We start from the raw sequence: 21,158 nt of genomic DNA, 5'->3' as shown, positions 1-21,158 counted from the left end.
GTCTACATAGTGTACCGGTAGGCCGTAGTCAAACCGCGACCGGCCAAACTCCAAACTCCAAAGTCAAGGAAATGAGCGCGAGAAGATTGAGATATTTGTCATTGTTATTACAATTATACCCTAAGCCGGCTTCAATGGATCAAAAGCCCCACCATTTTTTTGCATAATTGTTATTTTTTTGTGGCGTAGAATTATTAGTCTTTACCATGTATATTTCATATATAAATCGCCTCAATATTTCAAAAATATTAATTAATTTTTCAAAATATTAGTTCATTTTTATGACTGATATTATACTTATATATGTATAGTCCAATTAGTATTCTTCCATGTATAAAAAACGACGTAGATTTAACAAATTTCGTTGAACAAGTATATAGAAAAAGAATCATAAATAGATAGCATGCCTTAAATAAAAGATAAACAATCCATCAATGTTTTAGTTTGCCTGTTTTAGAAGTAGTAGAATCAACAAGAAACTATTCTCATTGAAGTAAATCCTTCAAAGAATCATAAAAAGATAGCAGTTCCTAAAATAAAAGGATAGCATTCCTAAAAGAGGAAGAATCCAATGATTTTAAGATGCTGCAATTCTTTTAGTTAGAATTGGTCACAATTCTACCTTAAAAACATGTTAAATTATGGTTTAAAATGTGTGCTTGAGAATTTTAGTGTTTATAATGTTAGAATGTAGTGGGTTAAATTATGGTTTAAAATGTGTGATTGTGAATTTTAGTGTTTCTAATGTTAGAGTATAGTAGATTTAGAAGGAAAATCTTAATTTTTGTTTGGTAAGTCCTAAAATTTTTTTTAGTGATCGAGCACTCTGCCCTGCATGCCCTTCAGATCGTTAATTGAGCGTAAATCTTAGACAACTATAATAGTCCGCACCACACTGACAATATATAAGACTGGGGCGAAGCACATGCAAGAAAAAATGGGGCTCCTAATCTCTCTTCGGAAATGGGCAAACTCACAAAATCAGGAAAACCACATAGAAATACTCGTAGCTGGTTCGAACTCCCAATCTTAGTATCATCCGCCTTAAATGTAAAGATATAACCAACTATGTTATTACTCTGTAACGTACTTAGTAAGTCTTAAATCTTAAATCTTAAATTCTAAACGTTAAATCCTAATGTGTTATTTGTAAAAAGAAAAAATCCACGATTTAACATGATTTTGAGATAATTATAGCCAATTATAATTAAAAGAATTGTAACCGTCCCAACTCATATCTTTTTCACTTTTGAAAATCATGCAAAGTCCATGAGTAAAAAAAAACAAACCATTAATATTTTTATATATGTGGAATGTTGGCTTATAAATAATTAAAAAAAATTCTATAACATGTGTGAAATAAAAGAGAGAAAATTCTTTGATATTACTTTTTCAAGTGGATGTAAATTGTAAAGGCAAATATTTCTTACTACTTGTGTCATATAATACATGGTATTGGAATCTATTTTTGCAATAGTAACGCTATAACTTTTGATAACACTATAAATATCGGAATCATATTATTATTCCAAAACAATGAAAATATTCTTTAAGATTTAATTTTCCTGATTTATTCCAAAAATATCAAACTGTAATTACATGATAGATGTACCAATCAAAGCCCGGGGCATTAAAGGCCGTGAAAACTGAAAATGGGTCCTGATACTGTGATACCGGGGTCGGTTTGAGTGGAGCCCCCAGCCTATGTGTAGGACCCACAATCACTCTCAGCCGCTCTGGCCTCGCATTATAAGTAGCACACCAGGAGCTATGCCTTCTGTGCTCTTTTAGCAAACCTCGCTCTAGATATTTCTCTTCCGTTTTGTCTTTCCGGAGAGACTCATCAACGTCGGTTACTCTTTTTGATTACTTTACAACCGGAAAAATTCTCAGGCCTAACCCGCTCTTGGAGAAGCGATAATATTGTTTCTCTATTTCCGTTTGTTTCCCGAGAAATCGTTGGAGATTGATTGTTCTCTGGCGCTGTAGTGCCATTTTGGCCTGAGCTTTTGCTACATACTTTCTTGTTTTATTTGCTATTCAACGTCTTCGCATCTCAAAATTCGGAGGTAATTTTGGATTTCGATGTCGTTTCCTTAATCGTCGTGTTTTAGGCCTATTGTTAGAGCAGGTTGTATATTGTTATAGGCTGGTGCTTTTTTTTTTCCCCTAGTTGCAATTGAATATTCTTTACGTGTTGAACGTAAAAGAGTATGCATACTGTTTTTAGTCGCTATATATGTATGTTATGAAGCTACTGTTTTCCATTCAGGGAGACTCTGTTCATCCACTGTGATCCTGTTTGGTTGTTTTATGTAGTTGTTTATTGGTATTCTTTATTCCCATTCTGTTTATGCTTTTGTTAACTGTACAATGTTGTTTTAGTAATCATATACCATTTCGTCGTTTTAAAACTAGTTTGGGACTTTTTTTGTTTGATAGACCATCGTGAGACTGAAATTGAGTTTAAAAATTGCAGGATAATGGCTCATTTCTATAACGACGATCTTGAATACATTGTTGATGATTATTATGATATGGTCGAATCCGATGATGAACCCGTTGGGGATACAGAAATTCAAAGAGACAGCGGTTTTGACTCCGACTTTGAAGATGATTTTGAGCAGGTAACTTCCTCTTTTGTCAAAGTTAAGACTTGTATTAGTTTACTTTTCATTGGAGTTTAGCTCAGTATGTTACTATGTTATGCTTGAAGTTTCCTGTTAGTACTTAGTACTGAAGTTGGTCCTGTTATGTCTGGCCTTTAAAGAGTAAGCAAAAGTCTGATACATCCGCTCTAGAGGCTAGAAATGGAAAGGATATTCAGGGAATTCCTTGGGAGAGGCTTAATTTTTCCAGAGATAAGTACCGTGAGACAAGATTGAAGCAGTACAAGAATTACGAGAGCCTTTCCCACTCTCGTACGGAGCTGAATAAGGTTAGTTTATTATACCCAAGGTGGATTCACCAACTTTTGTTATCCTGACTTTTTACTGTCAAAGATCAATAGGTTTGTTCATGGAATTTTTGTATGGATTTGGTAGTCATTGCGCATGGTACTTATTTATTTAATCAAAGATCAATATTGATTAAGGGAAGAAGACTCTTCAAGTTTGATACAAGATATGTTATATTTTTAAATGAACTTCTTAAGTATCTCTACTCTTGGGAATATCAATGGGTGGTAAATGTCTTTGTCCTCATTTTTGGGTTTTTTCACTTAGCTTTTGGATTTAGTCGTGAGATTTCCATCCCATAATGACACAATTTTCCACTGACGAATGTCTTATTGTTGCCTAGAGATTTGAAGGCATGAAATCTACTCCTCCTAGTGAAATAAGTAACACTTGATCATATGATTGGTTATTAACTTGTTACTAAATTATCTATGGACAGTCATGTTCACAAGTGGAACACTTGAATATTTCTTTGTGAGATTTGTTATTTTCAAAAGGGAATGCTAAGTATCTGCTGATAACAGGAGTGCTTGCAAGTAGAGAAGGGGGAGACCTTCTATGACTTCCAGTTCAACACAAGGATTGTGAAATCAACAATTGTTCATTTCCAGGTAGAGACTTTGCACGGATTCTTTATTGTTCTGTCATCAGCCATCACTGTTTTCTGATACTTTTTTTTTCTCACAAGCTCTATATTTTTTTGAGTTGTACCATACGATAACATTTGTTTGATATTTTGACTACGTATTTTATCATGCATCAATCTTGCACAGGTTCTTTCAAATTTTCTGCTTCATAGGACAAAAATTGTATGATACATACTTATTTAGAATTAACACAACTTTATAAAATGTATTTTTCAACTTCTAAGATCTTTGCTTCATACCTTCTTCTTTTGTAATGCCAATTGCTAGACCATATAAGGTTCGGTGATGGCGTTTTTGGTCACTGTATTAGTAGCCCTCATTTTCATGTTCTTTCAGCCCATTTATGTGTAGTTTCATAGTTTTGCAGGTCTTGTGATAATTTTGCTACCTTTATGGATATATTTTTGTGTGATTGTTGTAGTGTCCTTCATTCAAAGGTATGAACTTTTGAAGCTGTGCATTTAGATTAGGTGTAAGACGGCTTTTTCTTAATTATTTGCCAAACAAAGATAGCATCTGAATTGATTTTTCCAAGTTCTAAAATTTTCTATCAAGGCTTCTGGCCTAAAAAATTAGGATGACCTTTCAAAGTTGAGGGGCGTAGTTTTGCAATCTGTTTTATGATGAAAATTTTGTCCCTGAATATCTCATTTTTCAAATATTTATAATTTTAGATTATGCCCTCCCGTGTTTGGATTTGGCTTTCTTTATACTCATTTTAAGTATGCTGATGTTCCTAATGTCATCAAGTGGTGGGTTTATGTTTATTGGATCCTTTTTTGCAGATTTGTGAAGGATGCTTCTTATTCAAATTTTTATAATAATTGAAATATTAATTTTACAAAGGTACAATCTTGAATTGGTGCCAGAGTCTTCTTATGAACAGGATTTGTTGACAAGTAATGGATATTGATGCATCATGGACGATGGTATGACTTGGCATTCTTTAGATATATGCATGATTATGTGAATAAAAGTTCTCAGTAACAGCCATTATGTATAAGCACAATGTTTGTGGCATCACGCACAGAAACATGCACTCACTTGGGCACGGATATCCTTTGCATGAATTAGATATATACATATATGGGCATGGCATGCTCCTGTAGTGTGATCCTAGTCAACCTTCTATATGTAGAGCTTTGTAGTTATGCACTTGCTGTATAGCTATACGGTTCTACAGTCTAGAGCTCTATGTTTTGCATTCCTCCATTATAGCATGCACATTTATCATTTTGATCATTAGGATATTGGATGAGCCGGAGAAGTTAGATTCAGTTTAGAGCTAACTGCATAAATCTTTCTTCATGTTTTGCCATAAAAGAGAGTTGAGTTTTTAGTGAACGTGATTTTTTTTACTTGTTGTATTGAGCAAGCGAAAATCTGCTATTGCTATTTGAGGTAAAGTATTTACCAGGGTGATTTTTATTCAATTGTGTTTTTATGTTGCAACTTTATGGGGTGTGCTGATTGTTAGATATTTGATATTTATCACTTTAACCCTCTGTGGCGTTTAGGATTGCCATCTCTTTTTATTTCCGTCTTAAGCAGGTGGAAGTTGCCTGAGATGCTGGCGCCACGTTTAATATGGTATGATAGGGAGAAATCTGAACATTTTAGAGGTTTCTGTTAGCAGTTCCTGTTGCTTAGTGTAGATATCTCCTGCTCATAGGAGACCTAGTTTAAAATAGAAATTTACATTTCTGCATGCTTGATACAACAAGCACATTATAAGATGATTTAGATACTGTCTTTTGTGGCTTTTGAAATTCACTCATTTATATTATCTGCGTTTCTATTTCCATTTCTTGGCCATTGCATTTGTGCTTTGCTCTTCATTTGTGTGTTTAAGTTGTCTTTGTATTTCATTTTTTTTAGTGGGACCATTGGAAGTATATTTCATTTTCTGCTCATTTTGTTTTGCTTTTCTTTCCCTTCTTTTTTAATCCTGAGGGAGCCATGAGGTGTATTTTTAATCGCTCTTTCAATCTCTAGAATCTTTGGTTGGTGACTGCACGTGTAGTTTCCAAGGTCTGTAACATACAAATCAGCAATAGGATTAGATTTATGCAACCCCTGATAAGGTTGGTGCCTTTTCTGGTCGCCAATTGTTATATTCATAGTTCGTCGGTGGTTGTGGCATTCCTTGGAGTAATGCAAGAACATGAATCCATTAACAAGTTTCACTCCAAATCTATGATTTTCTACTGGTGTTTTATTTATGGTGTATGCACACTAGGACACGGGATTGGTCAAGGGAATGCTGCTGGTCAACCTGCAGAAGGCATTGCGAGAGCCCAAGGCAGAGGAAAAAATGCAAGGGACCTTATTGATTAGTCTAGCTTTTATGGAAGCTTTAACAACTCATGGATTAGTTGTAGCATTGGCGCTTTTATTTGTGAATCCTCTTGTTTAATATTTCATCTGAATCCTATAAGAAAAATAAGCATTTTTCTTAGTTGTTTGGGGTTGGTTTGATGCTCTATAATTGTAGTTGGTTTTGAAATAAAACTGTTTTGGAATCTGGTTCTGAAATTTTCTGAAACGACAATTTTCAATTTGGGAAGATCAGAACATTTTACAGATTTTCATCTTCTAATGATTTTCTGTATATTGGAAATTTGTCTCTGCATTTGAAGATTGATGCATATGCATAAATTTTATCATTTTCTTTCAAGATGAACAGCATTTATACAGCCTGCCCTTTTGAATTGTTGACTGCTGTTTTTGATGGGCCAATTATTTGGTTGTCTTTCTCTGTAGCTGCGGAATCTTTTATGGGCTACATCAAAGCATGATGTCTACCTCATGCAAAACTTCTCTGTGATGCATTGGTCCTCCATACTTAGGAGAGGCGAAGAAGTACTCAATGTGGCTAAACCAATCATTCCCACACTGGTAATTACCTTATCGGAAACATGATCTATGTGGGACTCTTTGCCAATCGCCTATGAGGATGTATTAATGGTTATGCGGTATTTTGTGCAGAAACAGCCTGGTTTGTTGTCCCAACCCCCTTCACTTTCCAGAGTACAGATAAGCACCATGGCTGTCAGAGGGAATCTAATGGTGGCTGGTGGTTTCCAGGGAGAGCTTATCTGCAAGTATGTGAATCAGCCAGGAGTTGCATTCTGTTGTAAGATAACTACGGATGAAAATGCCATAACAAATGCTGTAGATGTGTTCCACAACTCCAACGGTGCATTGAGGGTTATGACTGCAAACAACGATGCTCAAGTCAGGATCTTTGATACTGCGAAATTTGCTTGTGCAAATTGTTTCTCATTTGAATGGTCAGTGAACAATGCTTCTGTTAGCCCCGACGGAAAACTGCTTGCAGTGCTTGGTGACAGTGCAGACTGCTTGATTGCCGATGCCCAGTCTGGAAAAGTTACTGGGAACCTTAAGGGGCACTTGGACTATTGTTTTTCTTCAGCTTGGCACCCAGATGGCAGAATTTTGGCAACTGGAAGTCAAGACACAACATGTAGATTATGGGACATAAGGAATTTGTCCAAATCATTTGCTGTGTTGAAGGGTAATATGGGGGCAATTAGAGCTTTGAAGTTCACCTCTGATGGCAGATTTTTGGCCATGGCTGAGCCTGCCGACTTCGTTCATGTCTTTGATACAGAAGCTGGGTATGTCAAGTCCCAGGAGATTGATCTGTTTGGGGAGATTGCTGGGATATCATTCAGCCCTGATGCGGAGGCTCTATTTGTTGGTGTTGCCGACCGCACTTATGGTAGTTTGTTAGAGTTTAAGAGGAAGCACCACAACCAGTATTTGGACTCTATATTTTAAGATGGTTAGATGTGCATAGTAAACAAAGGGTTCGTTGGCTCGCATGAAACCTAGTTTTAACTTAAAAGTTGATGCCCGGGTTGTTGGGTTGCGGACATTTTAGAAGCAAAGCTGATTGAGGTTTCTGGGTTTTCAGATGTTATATTTTTCTTGGTGTGATTTTTTTTGACCTTTTTTTGCTTTTGGTTTTACTGAACATAAATTTTTTCTTTGTAAATGTGAATGTGATTGTTTTTCTGAATGTGATCATTCATTTGTTATTTGAATGGTAATCATTCATTTGATTCTGAACATATGTTTTTTGAATGTAATTATTGATTTGCTGAGAGCTCGTGAAAGGTGACGATGCCCTTTGAAGGAATTCTCAAACAGATAAGATGAGCTTGATCTTGAAAATGTCCTAAGGTCCGAGTTTACTTTCAGTCGTTATCGGACGCATCAGTGAGATCAGTTTTGTTACTTATGCAAAGTAATATATTTTTTAACGTCTTTACTCCTTGGGCTGATAAACAGAGCTTGATTGGTTATCTTGATCTGTGTTTTTTGTTTCATAACAAATTTTCTTCTGCTGGCCACTGCAGATTCATGTCTGCCAGAGGTACTATGCTGTGCCATTCGGTTGAACTAAGGTAACTATACGTTGAAGCTTTGCTGTCCAGAATATTCTTGCTAATACCTATTACATGTCTCCGGATCTTTGTTCTGAATGCATTGAGAATACAAGTAGTTTGTTTTAGCTTCTAAATACTAGTCTCTCTATCGTTGAGCCAAAGCGCTGGGGTTGTCGATTAAGCTAGTCAAGTGCTCTGGCTGTACTTATTGTTGAGCTGGTTCAGGGAAAGATGGTTGGAGTTATTATGCAAACAAATATATCTTGTCATGAAATATGCATTTGTTTCGGAGCTTTAATGACCTGAGAATGACCAAGGAGGCCAGAGTATATCTTCTATTTTGTTAATTCAGCTCCTTTTGCTATGTTCTTGTTGAATCTTTAGTTTGGATGTGCCATTGCAGATATGGTGGTGCATATCTGGCCATCATTAATGGACTTGGAGAATAATGCAGGCATGTGCTAAACACAAATAGCTCGCAGCTTTGTCGTGCATATTCTACGGTGGCTTTTAGTATATGTTGACGGGTTAATACAACTTTTGATCACTGAAAGATTAAGCATTTTTCAATTTGATCACTCAAAGTTCAAATATTTCTAGATGCTTACCTAAAGTTTTTATTTGTTTCAATATGGTTATTCGGTCAAAAATCTCGCATTTCCATCAGTCTATGCGCCTATGTGGCGCTTTGACCGTCAAGACCAACGTTAATTTGTGACTATGTGCTAGACGACGTGATGACTGGACAAACGTGGATGATGTGGCCACAATCACCTCAAATAAGAAACCCTACCCGTCCTTTCGTGAATCTCTCCCTTGAAATCCATCTCCAATGAATTAAAGTTGCTTCCTTTAAAACACTTTAGAACTTTCTAGTCGATCTGGGTATTGAGTTTCCTTCATCTTCAATGGGTGCCAATTTCAAATGACCGGAGAGATGGGTTTGTTTTTGTGCAAAAGCTACAACAATCACCCTCAACTCTAGATTGTCCATTCACCAACATGGCAAGAGGTGATTTTGTCCATTCACCGAAAGACCCTTCACTATAGTCCTCTCTCTGAGCCTCTTAATGGACCACAAGTCCTCAGCGCACGATGGCATCTTTCAGTGCGGAACACCTCAACACCTAACCTATTAAAACCCATTTTTTCGTCAACACACAATTTAAGGTCGAACACTGGTTTGTGTCTGATTCGGTACACTTTGTCCTTGGAGATCTGGAGCTTGGTTGGGTCATAGTAGTCGAGCAAAGTGAGTGTCGTGCCCTTGGTGAAGTGGTGGCTGTTTGGCTTCAAGATCATACATGGCGCTATGGAGATTGGAGAAGGGGGTAACGGCATTGATGGGAGATTTTTTTAATTTTTCTAGTTTTTATTTTGTTTAAAACATTTTTTGATTAATAAATTTGTATTGCAAATTTTTTTCCCACATGTGGGCAAGTGTCAAGCCACGCAAACAAGAAGTCAATTGGAGTTGACGGTCAAAATGCCACATAGGCATTTAGATTGACCGAAATGTGAGAATTCTAACCGAGTTATTATAATGAAACAAATAAAAACTTTAGGTGACCATCTTGAAACATTTAAACTTTGAGTGATCAAATTGAAAAATGCTTAACCTTTCAGTGATTAAAAGTTGTATTAACCCATATGTTGACTAAGAGAGTTTCATAATTTTAAAATTTGTATGGGTATGTCTAGTGCTGCTAATAGAAAACCCATTGAAAACAAACCAAAGACCATGGACTTACACCTATGTATTATTGTCGCTTTTCTATCATATCACGCGTTTAGTTCTTTTACAATTGCTATATTTCAATGGGATGTGACTCCTTACCTAACATGTTGTATAGGATTGTGAAATCAATCCAAAGAAAAAGAGGCGTCATTTGAAAATTCTCTCATCGTGGGAGACTTTGCTGGCTTTTGCCGCAATTTCCCGGAACCTCACCAAAACAATGTAAGAATAAGTCCCTAGTCCTTTTTCCCATACAAACGACACGAAAGAAACGAAAAAAGAAAAAAAAAAAAACATCTAAGACATACAGGAGGAGCTTATTTTGTGAGATTTTTCTTTTGATTTCTTGAGTTTTTCCTGTTAAAATGGAATTCGCTACTGCTTTTGGAGGAGCACTCCTCTCGGCTTCCGTTCAACCATTGATTGAAAGGTTGACCTCTCATCAACTGAACATCTTTGCTCGACGGGAGAAAATCCATGCCGACCTCAAGGACTGGGAGACGATGCTGGCAGAAATCAACACTCTGCTCGATGATGCTGAGGACACGCAAATGACAAATTCTGCAGTGAAAAAATGGCTTGATGAGTTTCGAGACCTGACCTATGACATAGAAGATTTATTGGATGAGTTCAACACTGAAGCTTTGAAACGCAAGGTGATGGATGATTCTCAGGCAAGCACAAACAAGCTACGAAAGTTCATCCCCACTCGTTTCACATCTTTTGCGTTCAATAACAAGATGGCATCCAGGATAAAAGACATTACTAATAGATTACAACATATTAATGTGTGGCAAGCGCAGACTCTCAATTTGAGAAGGATTGCTAATGGGGCGAGATCCAACCAGATGAAGGAAAGGCCACCAACAACTTCTTTGGTAGATGAATCGCATATTTACGGCAGGAATGATGACAAGGAAGCTATTGTTAAGATGTTGTTGAGGAATGAAGAAGGTGGTAACAATTCCATTTCTGTGATCCCTATATTGGGAATGGGAGGAATTGGTAAGACTACCTTAGCACAGCTAGTCTACAACGATTCTACAATAAATGACTATTTTGACATCAAGGTATGGGTATGTATTTCTGAAAATTTTGATGTTACGATCTTAACGAGAAAAATTCTGCGGTATATTGCTCCAGAGATCCACGATTTGAAGGATCTAGATTTGAATTCACTTCAAGAAACATTGAAAGAGAGATTGTCTCAAAAGAAATTTCTTCTCATCCTAGATGATGTTTGGGAAGAGGATCACAATCAATGGGATCTACTACGTAGACCTTTTGTTTCCGCACTATTCAGTAGCAAAATAATTGTCACCACTCGTAAGAATAATGCTGCACCGATCACAGGTGATGTTTATGCCTATTGTGTGAAGGAGTTGTCGGATGATGAGTGCTTGTTCTTACTGGCTCGCCATGCTTTGGCGGGACAAAGCTTCGAAGCACTCTTAGATCTAAAGGATATTGGCTACGAGTTGGTGAAAAGGTGTAATGGGCTTCCATTGGCTGCAAAAGTATTAGGAGGTCTCTTGCGTAATAAACGAAGTCGTGGAGAATGGGAACGTGTATTGAGAAACAAATTGTGGAACTCATCAGAAACGAGCAACAGTGTCCGTCCGACTCTAAAACTGAGCTACAATGATCTCTCTTCCCATTTAAAACGATGCTTTGTTTATTGTGCAATATTCCCCAAGGATTATGAATTTGACAGAGATGAGTTGATTTCACTATGGATGGCAGAAGGCTTCTTGCACCATCCCCAGGGAGGGAAGCTAATGGAGGACTTGGGAATTCAATACTTTGACGATTTGGTATCAAGGTCATTCTTTCAATCGTCGAGCTATAATCAAGTAAGTCGATTCTTTCAAGCAGGATCATCTTTTCAGTTATCAAGGAGTACGACGCCAAGATTTGTGATGCATGATCTTGTATGTGATCTTGCTCAAACCATTGCAACAGAAATTTGCTATAATTATGAGACTAAGTTCGAGGATGATGTGTCAAGTTTGAAATATCAAAATGTCCGTCATGCATCTTTTACTTGTCTCAGAGATAATGAGTATGAAATCTTTACTCGAATGAAGAGGTTGAGAACAATGGTGGATTTTCCAATTGGGCGAAGCAGTGGTTATTTTCTCGACTGGTGGGGAGTCTATGGATACAAGATGATGTACAAGTTATTACCAGAAAAAAAATGCTTAAGGGTGCTATCTCTTACTAATTCCTCGATAAGAAAGCTGCCGGATTCAATTGGAGATTTGATACACCTACGATACATGAACTTATCTTATACATATATTCGACAGCTTCCAGAATCAGTGAGCACTCTCTTTAATTTGCAAACTTTGCTATTGTGTTGTTGTCCGATACTCGAGAAGTTACCGGATAAAATTAGAAATCTGGTGAACTTGCAGCATCTTGATATTTCTAAGACACCTGGGTTACAAAAATTGCCATCCAGAATAGGTATGTTGACAAATCTTCAGACTTTATCCAAGTTTATTGTGAAAGAAGGCGACGGAACCACAATCGCTGAACTCAAGAACTTGAACAATCTTCGCGGCAGTTTATTCATTCTTGGGCTTCAAAATGTACAAGATGCAAAGTTAGCGAACTTAAAGGGGAAGCAAGGGCTTGAAGAATTGGTATTAGAATGGGATGAATTTGGAAGGAATGACATGTCGGTACTCGAATCACTTGAACCTCATCAAAACTTGAAGAGCCTTACCATTTCATCCTACGGCGGTGCAGAATTCTCATCTTTCATTCCTTTGTTTTCTAAATTGGTTTCCTTGCATCTGAAGCATTGTGGCGAAATCACTCTCTTACCACCACTTGGGCAACTTTGCTTACTCAAAGAGCTAAGCATATATGGGTTGGGTGCAGTGAAAACAATAGGTGGTGAGTTTTATGGGAATGGCGTAGTGCCATTTCCATCATTAGAGAGGTTGGATATCGGTAATATGTTAGGGTGGATTGAATGGTCTCATGGGAATATGGGTGGGGAATCCTTCCCTAATCTTCATAAGCTTAGGCTATATAATTGTCCTAAATTGATGGGGAGTTTGCCAAGTGGGTTGTCCAGACTTAGACATCTCTCTGAAGTGGAAGTCATCGGATGTCGGAATTTGGTATCTTTTCCTCCAATGGGTTTGCCATGTTGTCTGAAACACATTCGTGTTAACTGTTGTGACGCTCTGCAATGTTTCCCAGTAATTTACTCCGGCGATGGCGAGCAGAGTCTTCTTGAATACTTACAGATTCTTGAATGCGCTTCCCTCGAGTACTTTGACAGAAACTTCAAGTTGCCTACCTCGTTAAGGAAATTGACAATCCAAGATTGCGGAAATCTATTGTCTTTACCTGATGGACTGATGATGGAAAATGACAATGAGAACCAGCCTCAGTCTCATCTGGAGCATTTGAAGATCAAGAGATGTGAGCGGCTTGCCTCCCTTCCGACCGGAAAATTTCCTGCTGCTCTTAAAACTCTTGAAATTTGCAATTGGCCTAATGTGGTGTCTTTGATTGAAGAAGATGGTGGTTTGCCTCAAAACCTTACTGAACTCAGAATCGAGTGCTGTGGGAATCTGAAACAGCCAATAGCAGAGTGGGGATTGGGGATGCTATCCTCTCTTAAAATACTTTCAGTTAGAGGTAAATGTCCTGCTACTGCAGATGTGGTGTCTTTTCCAGACGATAATTGTCGTTGGCTTCCCACCTCTTTGAAAGATCTCGATATAGGAGATTTCGTGAGTCTGGAATCTGTGTCAATGAGACTCCAAATGCTCACTTCTCTTGAATTTTTATCTATCGAACACTGCCCTGAACTCCGATCCCTGCCAAAGGACGCCCTGCCTCTCTCTCTTGAAATGAGTATCTCCGGTTGTCCGCTCCTTGATTAGAAAACTGCTCGGGGAGGGAAGAAAATGGGATCATCCGTCAGAGTTGGGTGTTTTGTTGCTGAAAAGTTACTTCGTCAGAAAGTCCATTAGAACAGATATCAGGCTATCAGCCAAAGGAAATTTCTTTTTTTTTTTGGGTATGTTGTTCTTGTTCTTACACCTTATATTGTTATTGAACTTCCCATCGATGATCTCTAAGGGGACTGAGTGAGTACTCAACAAATTTGGTGAAGTCCATGGTGCAAGACTCGACCCAAGAACCAAATCCAACGGGCCATGACTCTTGAAGTCTACCCCGCTTCTGATTTGTGGTCATATACAATTATACATAATGGGTCTGCGTGAGAGGTGACCCTTTTGGAGATTGTGAGAAGACATTTACTTTTGTGTTACTGCTTTGTTCTGTACTGTGGCTGAGAGTGAATCGCAGCTTTGCTTGTAGGTAACAGTGATTCTCATTTCTGGGAATGATTCTCTGTTGTTCTTATTGTTGTAGTCTGTCGTCGTTGTGGTGTTGGCTCTTTTGAGACTTGTCAATATCAGTACCTGGTTGTATCGTGGTTGCACTCTTAAGTGTTTGTCGAAATTCCTCACCAATCCATCTATAGTTTATTACTCATACTACATACTACTATGCTGTACCACTTGTACTGTTTTAAAGTTGAGGCTTGAATCAGTACATTGCATATGCATTATCGCTACTTTTGTAGTATTCAAACCGTGCTTCTTCGTCTTGTAATGCGTTTGAAGGGACAAAGGGTTCATAAATTCTTTAATGGCTTCGCTCTCGGCTGCTCTATGTTGTTCTTGCATTCTTCTCCGCAGCAGTAGCATGGAATCTCCGACATTGCTCGCGGTTGTGCGCCTTTTAGCGATTCTAGTCCCTCACGGTACTGGGAGTCTCGGACCCGTGTACCCACATATGGATCTCCGCCAAAACGGCATCGTGTGATATTTAAAAGAAAACAGAAAAAACAGAGTACTCTGTAGTTTTGGTAATGCAGAGGATTATTAAATGGGCCTGGAGATTGTTGTAGCGGTTGAAGGTCTTGAAGCAGAGATGACATGAAAAATGTATGCACCCAATGAGCATCTGTTCAGGACTTGGGATCCAGTGTGCAAAGAGCATTCATCAGAGAGATTCTAGTAGGGGTGTTCGCGATCGGTTTCAATCGATTTTTGGGGATTTTTTTGACATGAAAATAACTGACTAAACGGTCGGTTTTGTCGGTTAAATCCAAACTCATAGTGGAGAGTTGGGCCGCAGAAAGCCCAAGTCCACACATTGGGCCTGGTTGGTTAGCCCGCCTCGCCACGCCTGACCAGCGGGCGTATGTGTGTTGTTCAATCCAAGCTCATAGTGGAGTGTCTGTCTCCTACAAAAGCTTGTGTGCCCTTGGGCCCAAAGCTTTACTACAAACATTAGATTTATAAACACAACATCCACATTGAATTTCTCTAATGTGGGATTCCCTTACATACATTTATTGCACTTTGTTCTTCATGATTAACATGACTATTTTGGAGTCGATTTCCATTCAACCGAAAAATAGTTTTAAACCAAATTAAACTCCAAACTCTTCTCTTCATATTGAAGATTAAGACTCATCAATTATTATTCTATGACTCTCATTCATTAGTCATTAAATTTGGGTCAAACTGTGGTTGACCACCATTTAGAACTATCTCTTCTCCTTCATCTTGTACGGTGACGTGTTAAGTGTCTCATTAGAGGGGTATTTTGGTATTATCAAAGTCAATGAACAAATTTTGAGGGTGATTAGAGAATTTTAATGAAAAAAGAATTTAGGGTTTAGGGTGGCCGGAGAATATTTTGGTTAAATGAAAACAAACTTTGTTAAGGGCTCTCATAATTCACTTGTGTTCCATTTGCCCATTCACATTTGGGATGGAAAGGTACTACCTTAAATTCTGTGGATCATATATCTATGCTGAATCGGGCAAGAATTGCACTCAAGAGAGTTCACAAGGCAATGTGTTTTATAGGCTGGTTAAACATCAACTCACGACAGTCGGCCTAACTTTTTTGATTTCACATTGACGTTACAACATACCAAGAGAGAAAGAAAAATGGTATAAGCTCGCGTGTGTAGACACATTTGATGTTGATTATTTATTTAAAGACAAAGGGAATTCAATATAGGTATTGTTAGAGTGTGTGCTAACATGACAACCACTTGGGTGATAGCATGTGAATAATGGGGCCAAACCGTTTGGAGTTGAGATGTTATGAGTTCGATTATCACGGGAAGCAATACCCACGCGTTGCACTTTGGCGCAACTTATCTGTTTTTTAGGTGAGAAACTCCTTTGCGCGCAGGTATATTGGTCCGAATATATGTTCATATCAGATGTTCAAAGGACAAGCTAATGTGGTGCATTCTCGAATGACAATATATAGCTTCTAATTGAGGATGACAATATATAGCTTCTAAGTGAGGATGTGCAAACCTCTGAGGTTTTCAGGTGAGAAATTTCTCTGTGTGTGGGCTTGACGGCTCGAGTTTGAGCCCATATCAAAACTTCAAAGGGTAAATTTGTACGGTGTCATTCTCGAATGACAATATATAGTTTCTTATTGAGGATGTGCAAATCTAGGAAAGATTTTTCTCCAACATGTCTGTCATTCATCAGATATTAAAAAAATGTAGGAGACTAGTAGATCATCAGAAAAAAGAATATTTATTGAGGGAGTGGAAGTCCCACAATGTTCAAATTGGAAGATCAAATAACTCAAAAGAATAGTAGGATAAATTTTTTCCTTTTTTTAAAGAAAGAAAGAAAGACAAATGAAATGGTTGATTAGTCTCTCTTTTTTTTTTTTTTTTTTTTGTTTCCTGCTGTAGCAGGGGAACACTCCGTTCCTGAATCAAATTCATCCAATCCTACAGCCTTTAATACTGAAAAAAAAAAAAAAAGAATAATTGACTGGTAAGGAGATGACTGATGAGAGAGATGAAGTGAGATGAAGAACATGGAGTTGTCAAGATTATACAAATCAATTATTTTGGCAGAATTTTTGTCTCTGATCTCTTTCTCCTGTTTAGGAGCTTGAACTTTCTGTGGTCGCAACTCCAGCTTCTGTTACCGCTGTTGTTGTATGTTGTGGAATCTGTAATTCTGAGGCCAATCAAAAACATCAGAATATTATATGTATCAACGACAATGGAAGTATATACACACACACACACACATATATATGTATATATGTTGTTTTTACGACCTATGACACGACAGCTACCATCGATGATGATTCGTACTAGTTTTACCAATATATAGGAGTGGAGAGGAGTGGAGAGGAGTGTAGTGGGGCTCTGAATGTGCGAGGGCCACTTGGAGTAGCTTCTGCAATAACACTATCATCTTTGATATCCCCAAACCCACATGCACTCAGTCAGTCACTCACTCACTCACTATTTGTTTACTCCTCTGTCCTGGTTTTCTGATTGACCCATTATTTTGGGTCACACACCCAATAACCACACAGACAGCTCACCCACATGGTTGAGGGCTCCCTTGTGGGCCCCACTTATCAGGTGCATTCAATCTTCTTTCGAAAATGCTAAGTATATCAGTGTTTGTTATCCCAGTTTTTTCAGATGCTAAGATGATCAACGCATATGTGAAATCATGTGCGTTCATCTCAGCATTTGAAATAATTGATACAAAAAACACTGAGATCTATAAGACTGTTGTTTTCTTATTATCGGCTAAATTATTGAGCAGATCATGAAACCACTAATTAGGTTTAGGTTATCCGTTGATATAGTACTCTAGAACCAATAGGATAATCGTCTGTTTGCATCCGAATTAGGTCGGATTTGATAAGCCGTATGCATGAGAATATGTATACAAGAATTACTGGGTAATTAAAGAAAGATAAGAGAAGTAATTACCAGTTGGAGAAGAGGAAGGAAGAGACCTTATTGTGGGATGAAATGATGGTGGAGGAGGAAACGTTGGGGAGAAGGAAGGTTGATCCAGCTGTGTAGTAGGATAATAAAAATAGGAGGGTCCGGTTGGTGCCATACGTTGATGGGGTGCAGAAAATGTTCCCCTTGGAGATTGCAAAGGGTAGCCACCACCACCAGTACCAGGACCAAGACCCCCACCATAATAATATGGAGATCCCATTGTGGGAGATACTGTTGATGATGTTCCATACATTTGTTGATAGTATTGCTGTTGTTGAGCAGCTTGTTGGTTATAATACAAAGCCTGCATCATTATATATATTTATGTTACATTAACTAAAACATATATATAATGTAATGATTCATTCTAATTGAGAGGAAGATGTATCACTAATTAATTACCTGTTGATACCCATATTGATCAGGACTGTAGGTTGGATACCTGCAACAAGTTAATGACAAATGAGTGAGAACAGCAAGATTACTTGAATTCATATTTACTTTGCTTTTATTTTATCATTAATGTCATACCCAACTAAGTTCAATTAATTCTCCCTACACTTTTTTTTTGGGTAACCGAGAGAACAACATCATATAAAGTTACAAACTCTCTCTTTTGGATATTTGATATGGGTATAAACTTGAACGGTCAAGCTCGCGCGCCTATCTGATGACAAGGTAAGTTGGGTTGAAGCCCAGTGTATGGCCACAAGGATATTGTTCTCAATAATAATCGAACTCAAGATCTCCTGAGTCCATACGGTTTGGTCCCATAGAGATTCAGTCAACTAGGCTATCATTCAAGTGATTTTAATTCTCCCTACACCGTTAACCCTAACTTTCGTTAATTAAAAACTATTTATGTCCGATATTCTCATAGAAAATTTGTGTGCACTAACCCACAAACAACTAAGTGTGATTCATACGTTCAACTGCGTATACCTCCAAAAAAAATTAAAACAAAAATGCTAAAAACTATTTGGAAAATATGTTTGTTAAAAAAAGAACACACTAATTTAAACTTATAGGAGAATTAGAAAGATCTTAATCCTCTATTTCTTTTTTTGGTTAATTTTCTCATGCCTACCCGACCATGAAGGAGACAGAGGTAGGTGAAGTAGTTAGTTATTTGTTAGTTGTTAAGAATGCCAATTGGTTTAAATCCAATAATTTTATTTTTTTAAAATTTATTTTTTCAATAGACACGTAGGACAGCCACGCACCACAGGCAGGTGGAGCGGGTCAATACACATTATACACCACTAGTATAAAGAAAGCTCAGGTCTTAATTATTTATTTGTTCATTCATTCAATTCTCAATTTCTCCACCAACTTTGCAGGCCAGAAGAAAATATATATATATATGAAAACACTTATGGCACCAAGGGTATGCCATTTTGAGGCCAGGGACCATTTCTACGCGCTATATATTTTGATACTGACAATAACGTATCCGGACTTCCGGAGAGGACCTGTACATTATCCACAGTTTCTAATTTCTATAACTTGTGCATCAAAAAATTTTGGAAAAATCTTAAATATCTTGATTTTTTCAAAAAATTTTGTTGCATCGATCATGAACCTATACTGCTATACATTATTAATAACAAGCTTGAAATTTGAAGGAGAACCCACCAGAATTGACTTGGTTAACAATTGATTGAGTTAGATGTATATGTGCTCAAGATTCGATTTCAATAAAAAATTTGAAAGAGAAAAAAAAGTGCTACTAACCCGTACTGTGGATAAATGACAGCAGGTGGTGGCGGAGGCAAAGGTAATTGCCCTGCGACTCCAGTATGCGGCGGTGCACCACCCTGAAATGGACTGCCACCAGCGCCTTGGTTTCTTCCTGTATAACGCAAACATTCATTCAATTTGATTTATTTTGGCAGTGTATAAAATAAACAATGGCAAATGAACGTAGTATGGACGGACCTCGGGGTGGTGAAGGCCGAGGCCGTCCCAATGCAGCGATATTACAATTGGCTCTCCGACCGTCGATCATAGGATTTGGATTAGCGCAAGCCCTTCGTGCCGAATCCGGATCACGAAATGTGACCTATTAATCGTAATCAGAAACTGTAATCAACAAACGTATTGAAAATATAACAGAGGAAGGAAGAGATGGTAATAAGAATTGGAACTTACAAATCCGTATCCTTTAGATTTTCCTGTATTTTTGTCATTAATAATAACAGCTTCAAGAATCTCCCCGAACTGCTCGAAATATCTTCGCATGTCTTCCGTTGGTGTCTCCCATGCTAGCCCTCCGACAAATACTTTGGTATATGTGGTGTCCCCGAACTGTGATCGGAAATGTGAGTACGCCGCCATGGCATCTAAATCATCAAAAAAAAACGAGAAATATAATTGAAACCACCCCCTGTTCCCTGATAGTGAACTCTCATCTTCTCTTCCACCTCATCATTCTCTTCTCTTCTCTTGTGACTGCCAGTACCTTCTCACAGACACTCTGTTTCACCCTGTTTTGAAACAGAGAGTGGGGGAAAGAAAAGAAAAGAAAAGAAAATGTGGAGGATCCGACAGCTGCAAACGCTAATTTGCTGTCTTAACAGAGAAAGAGAGGAGGGAGAAAGGGGTGGTTTTGTAATTTAATAAAAGATGACAGCTGCGTGACTAACGGATTTGACTCTTATCCTCACTGTCTGTGTGCATTAATAAACAATCCAATCAAATATAATACAAGGCTAAGGCTGGCTATCTCAAGCTTTTCATTAGTTGTTTTTCTGTTCTTCCTCTGTCTGTCGTCTTTAAGGTTTGGCCTCCCTAGCTTTTGGTAATTAAGAACTAATTATTTGACTAATTCTTACTAATTAATGGAGGTCACAACGAGTGCTAATCAATCTTAGTTGTACCAACATTTGTACACACGTTGTTGGGGTCAGTAATGGATCTATTCGGCGATCAACGTGGTTGAAGATACCATAAATTGTTTTCTACCTAGATAGCTAAAATTACGTTCAATTAGCCAACATTGATGCATCCGAACTTATAAACTTACTGTACTAAAAACTAAGTTTGGAATGAGGGTTTGCGGTGGTTGAGGAGTCCGAGTGAGGGAACGAGAAAGTTCTCATAGAAAAAAAATGTAAATTTCTATGTGAACCCTCTCCAACCACCGCTAGAGGCGATCCAACCAAAATAGGGTATAGACTTAGGTATAAGGGCACCCGACAAAATCTTTTTCGTACCCCTCATGCATCTAGTCCAACTATCCATTGCCCAAACCCAACTTCCAAGTCTTAATACCTCAATCCCTAATCAACCCATTTCAGTCCAACTATCCAAGTTTAATGTTCTTGTACCAGAGAGTTTAAAAAATATGAAAGCTCGTAGAGAATAATTATGATAAATAAATAGTTAATGTTTTATTGTTTACAATCATTACTAATGATATTATAATAGAGTGTTCGTAAAATATGAAAATTCATAGGGAATGATTGTGAGAAATAAAGATATAATGTTTTATTACTTGAAACGATTATAGTGATTATCTACGTGTCATATAAATTATTCTAAAAAAAATTCCGAGAT

General features: G+C 37.7%; 3 protein-coding genes across 4 annotated transcripts; 2 read left to right on the top strand and 1 right to left on the bottom strand.

Annotated features, from left to right (window-relative positions):
• The first annotated feature begins 1,768 nt into the window (after positions 1–1,768).
• LOC120009567 (uncharacterized WD repeat-containing protein C2A9.03-like) lies at positions 1,769–8,153 on the top strand. 2 transcript variants are annotated; one of them, XM_038860206.1, is made up of 6 exons: positions 1,769–2,069; positions 2,480–2,627; positions 2,771–2,938; positions 3,482–3,568; positions 6,368–6,502; positions 6,593–8,153. In XM_038860206.1, exons 2-6 carry the CDS (start codon positions 2,484–2,486, stop codon positions 7,406–7,408), a joined length of 1,350 nt encoding a protein of 449 aa, XP_038716134.1. In that variant the 5' UTR covers positions 1,769–2,069; positions 2,480–2,483; the 3' UTR covers positions 7,409–8,153. The 2 variants fall into 2 exon arrangements, with proteins under 2 accessions (XP_038716134.1, XP_038716135.1); XM_038860207.1 differs by lacking the exons at positions 1,769–2,069; positions 2,480–2,627; positions 2,771–2,938; positions 3,482–3,568 and adding an exon at positions 3,629–5,194 and having other exon boundaries at positions 6,593–7,782.
• Positions 8,154–10,016: 1,863 nt separating this feature from the next.
• Positions 10,017–14,388, top strand: LOC120009373 (putative disease resistance RPP13-like protein 1). The gene has a single exon (XM_038859939.1). The coding sequence runs from the start codon at positions 10,123–10,125 to the stop codon at positions 13,663–13,665; it is 3,543 nt and encodes a 1,180-aa protein (XP_038715867.1). The 5' UTR covers positions 10,017–10,122; the 3' UTR covers positions 13,666–14,388.
• Positions 14,389–16,474: 2,086 nt separating this feature from the next.
• On the bottom strand, positions 16,475–20,165 carry LOC120009803 (RNA-binding protein 24). The gene is made up of 6 exons (XM_038860510.1): positions 19,752–20,165; positions 19,539–19,662; positions 19,335–19,452; positions 18,003–18,042; positions 17,583–17,904; positions 16,475–16,806 (listed from the first exon to the last, which is right to left on the bottom strand). The coding sequence occupies exons 1-6, from the start codon at positions 19,935–19,937 to the stop codon at positions 16,730–16,732; spliced, it is 867 nt and encodes a 288-aa protein (XP_038716438.1). The 5' UTR covers positions 19,938–20,165; the 3' UTR covers positions 16,475–16,729.
• Positions 20,166–21,158: the final 993 nt, after the last annotated feature.

This window comes from Tripterygium wilfordii, chromosome 11 (assembly GCF_013401445.1).
Source record: "Tripterygium wilfordii isolate XIE 37 chromosome 11, ASM1340144v1, whole genome shotgun sequence".
Lineage (NCBI taxonomy): Eukaryota > Viridiplantae > Streptophyta > Magnoliopsida > Celastrales > Celastraceae > Tripterygium > Tripterygium wilfordii.
This window is presented reverse-complemented; position numbering and strand designations above follow the sequence as displayed.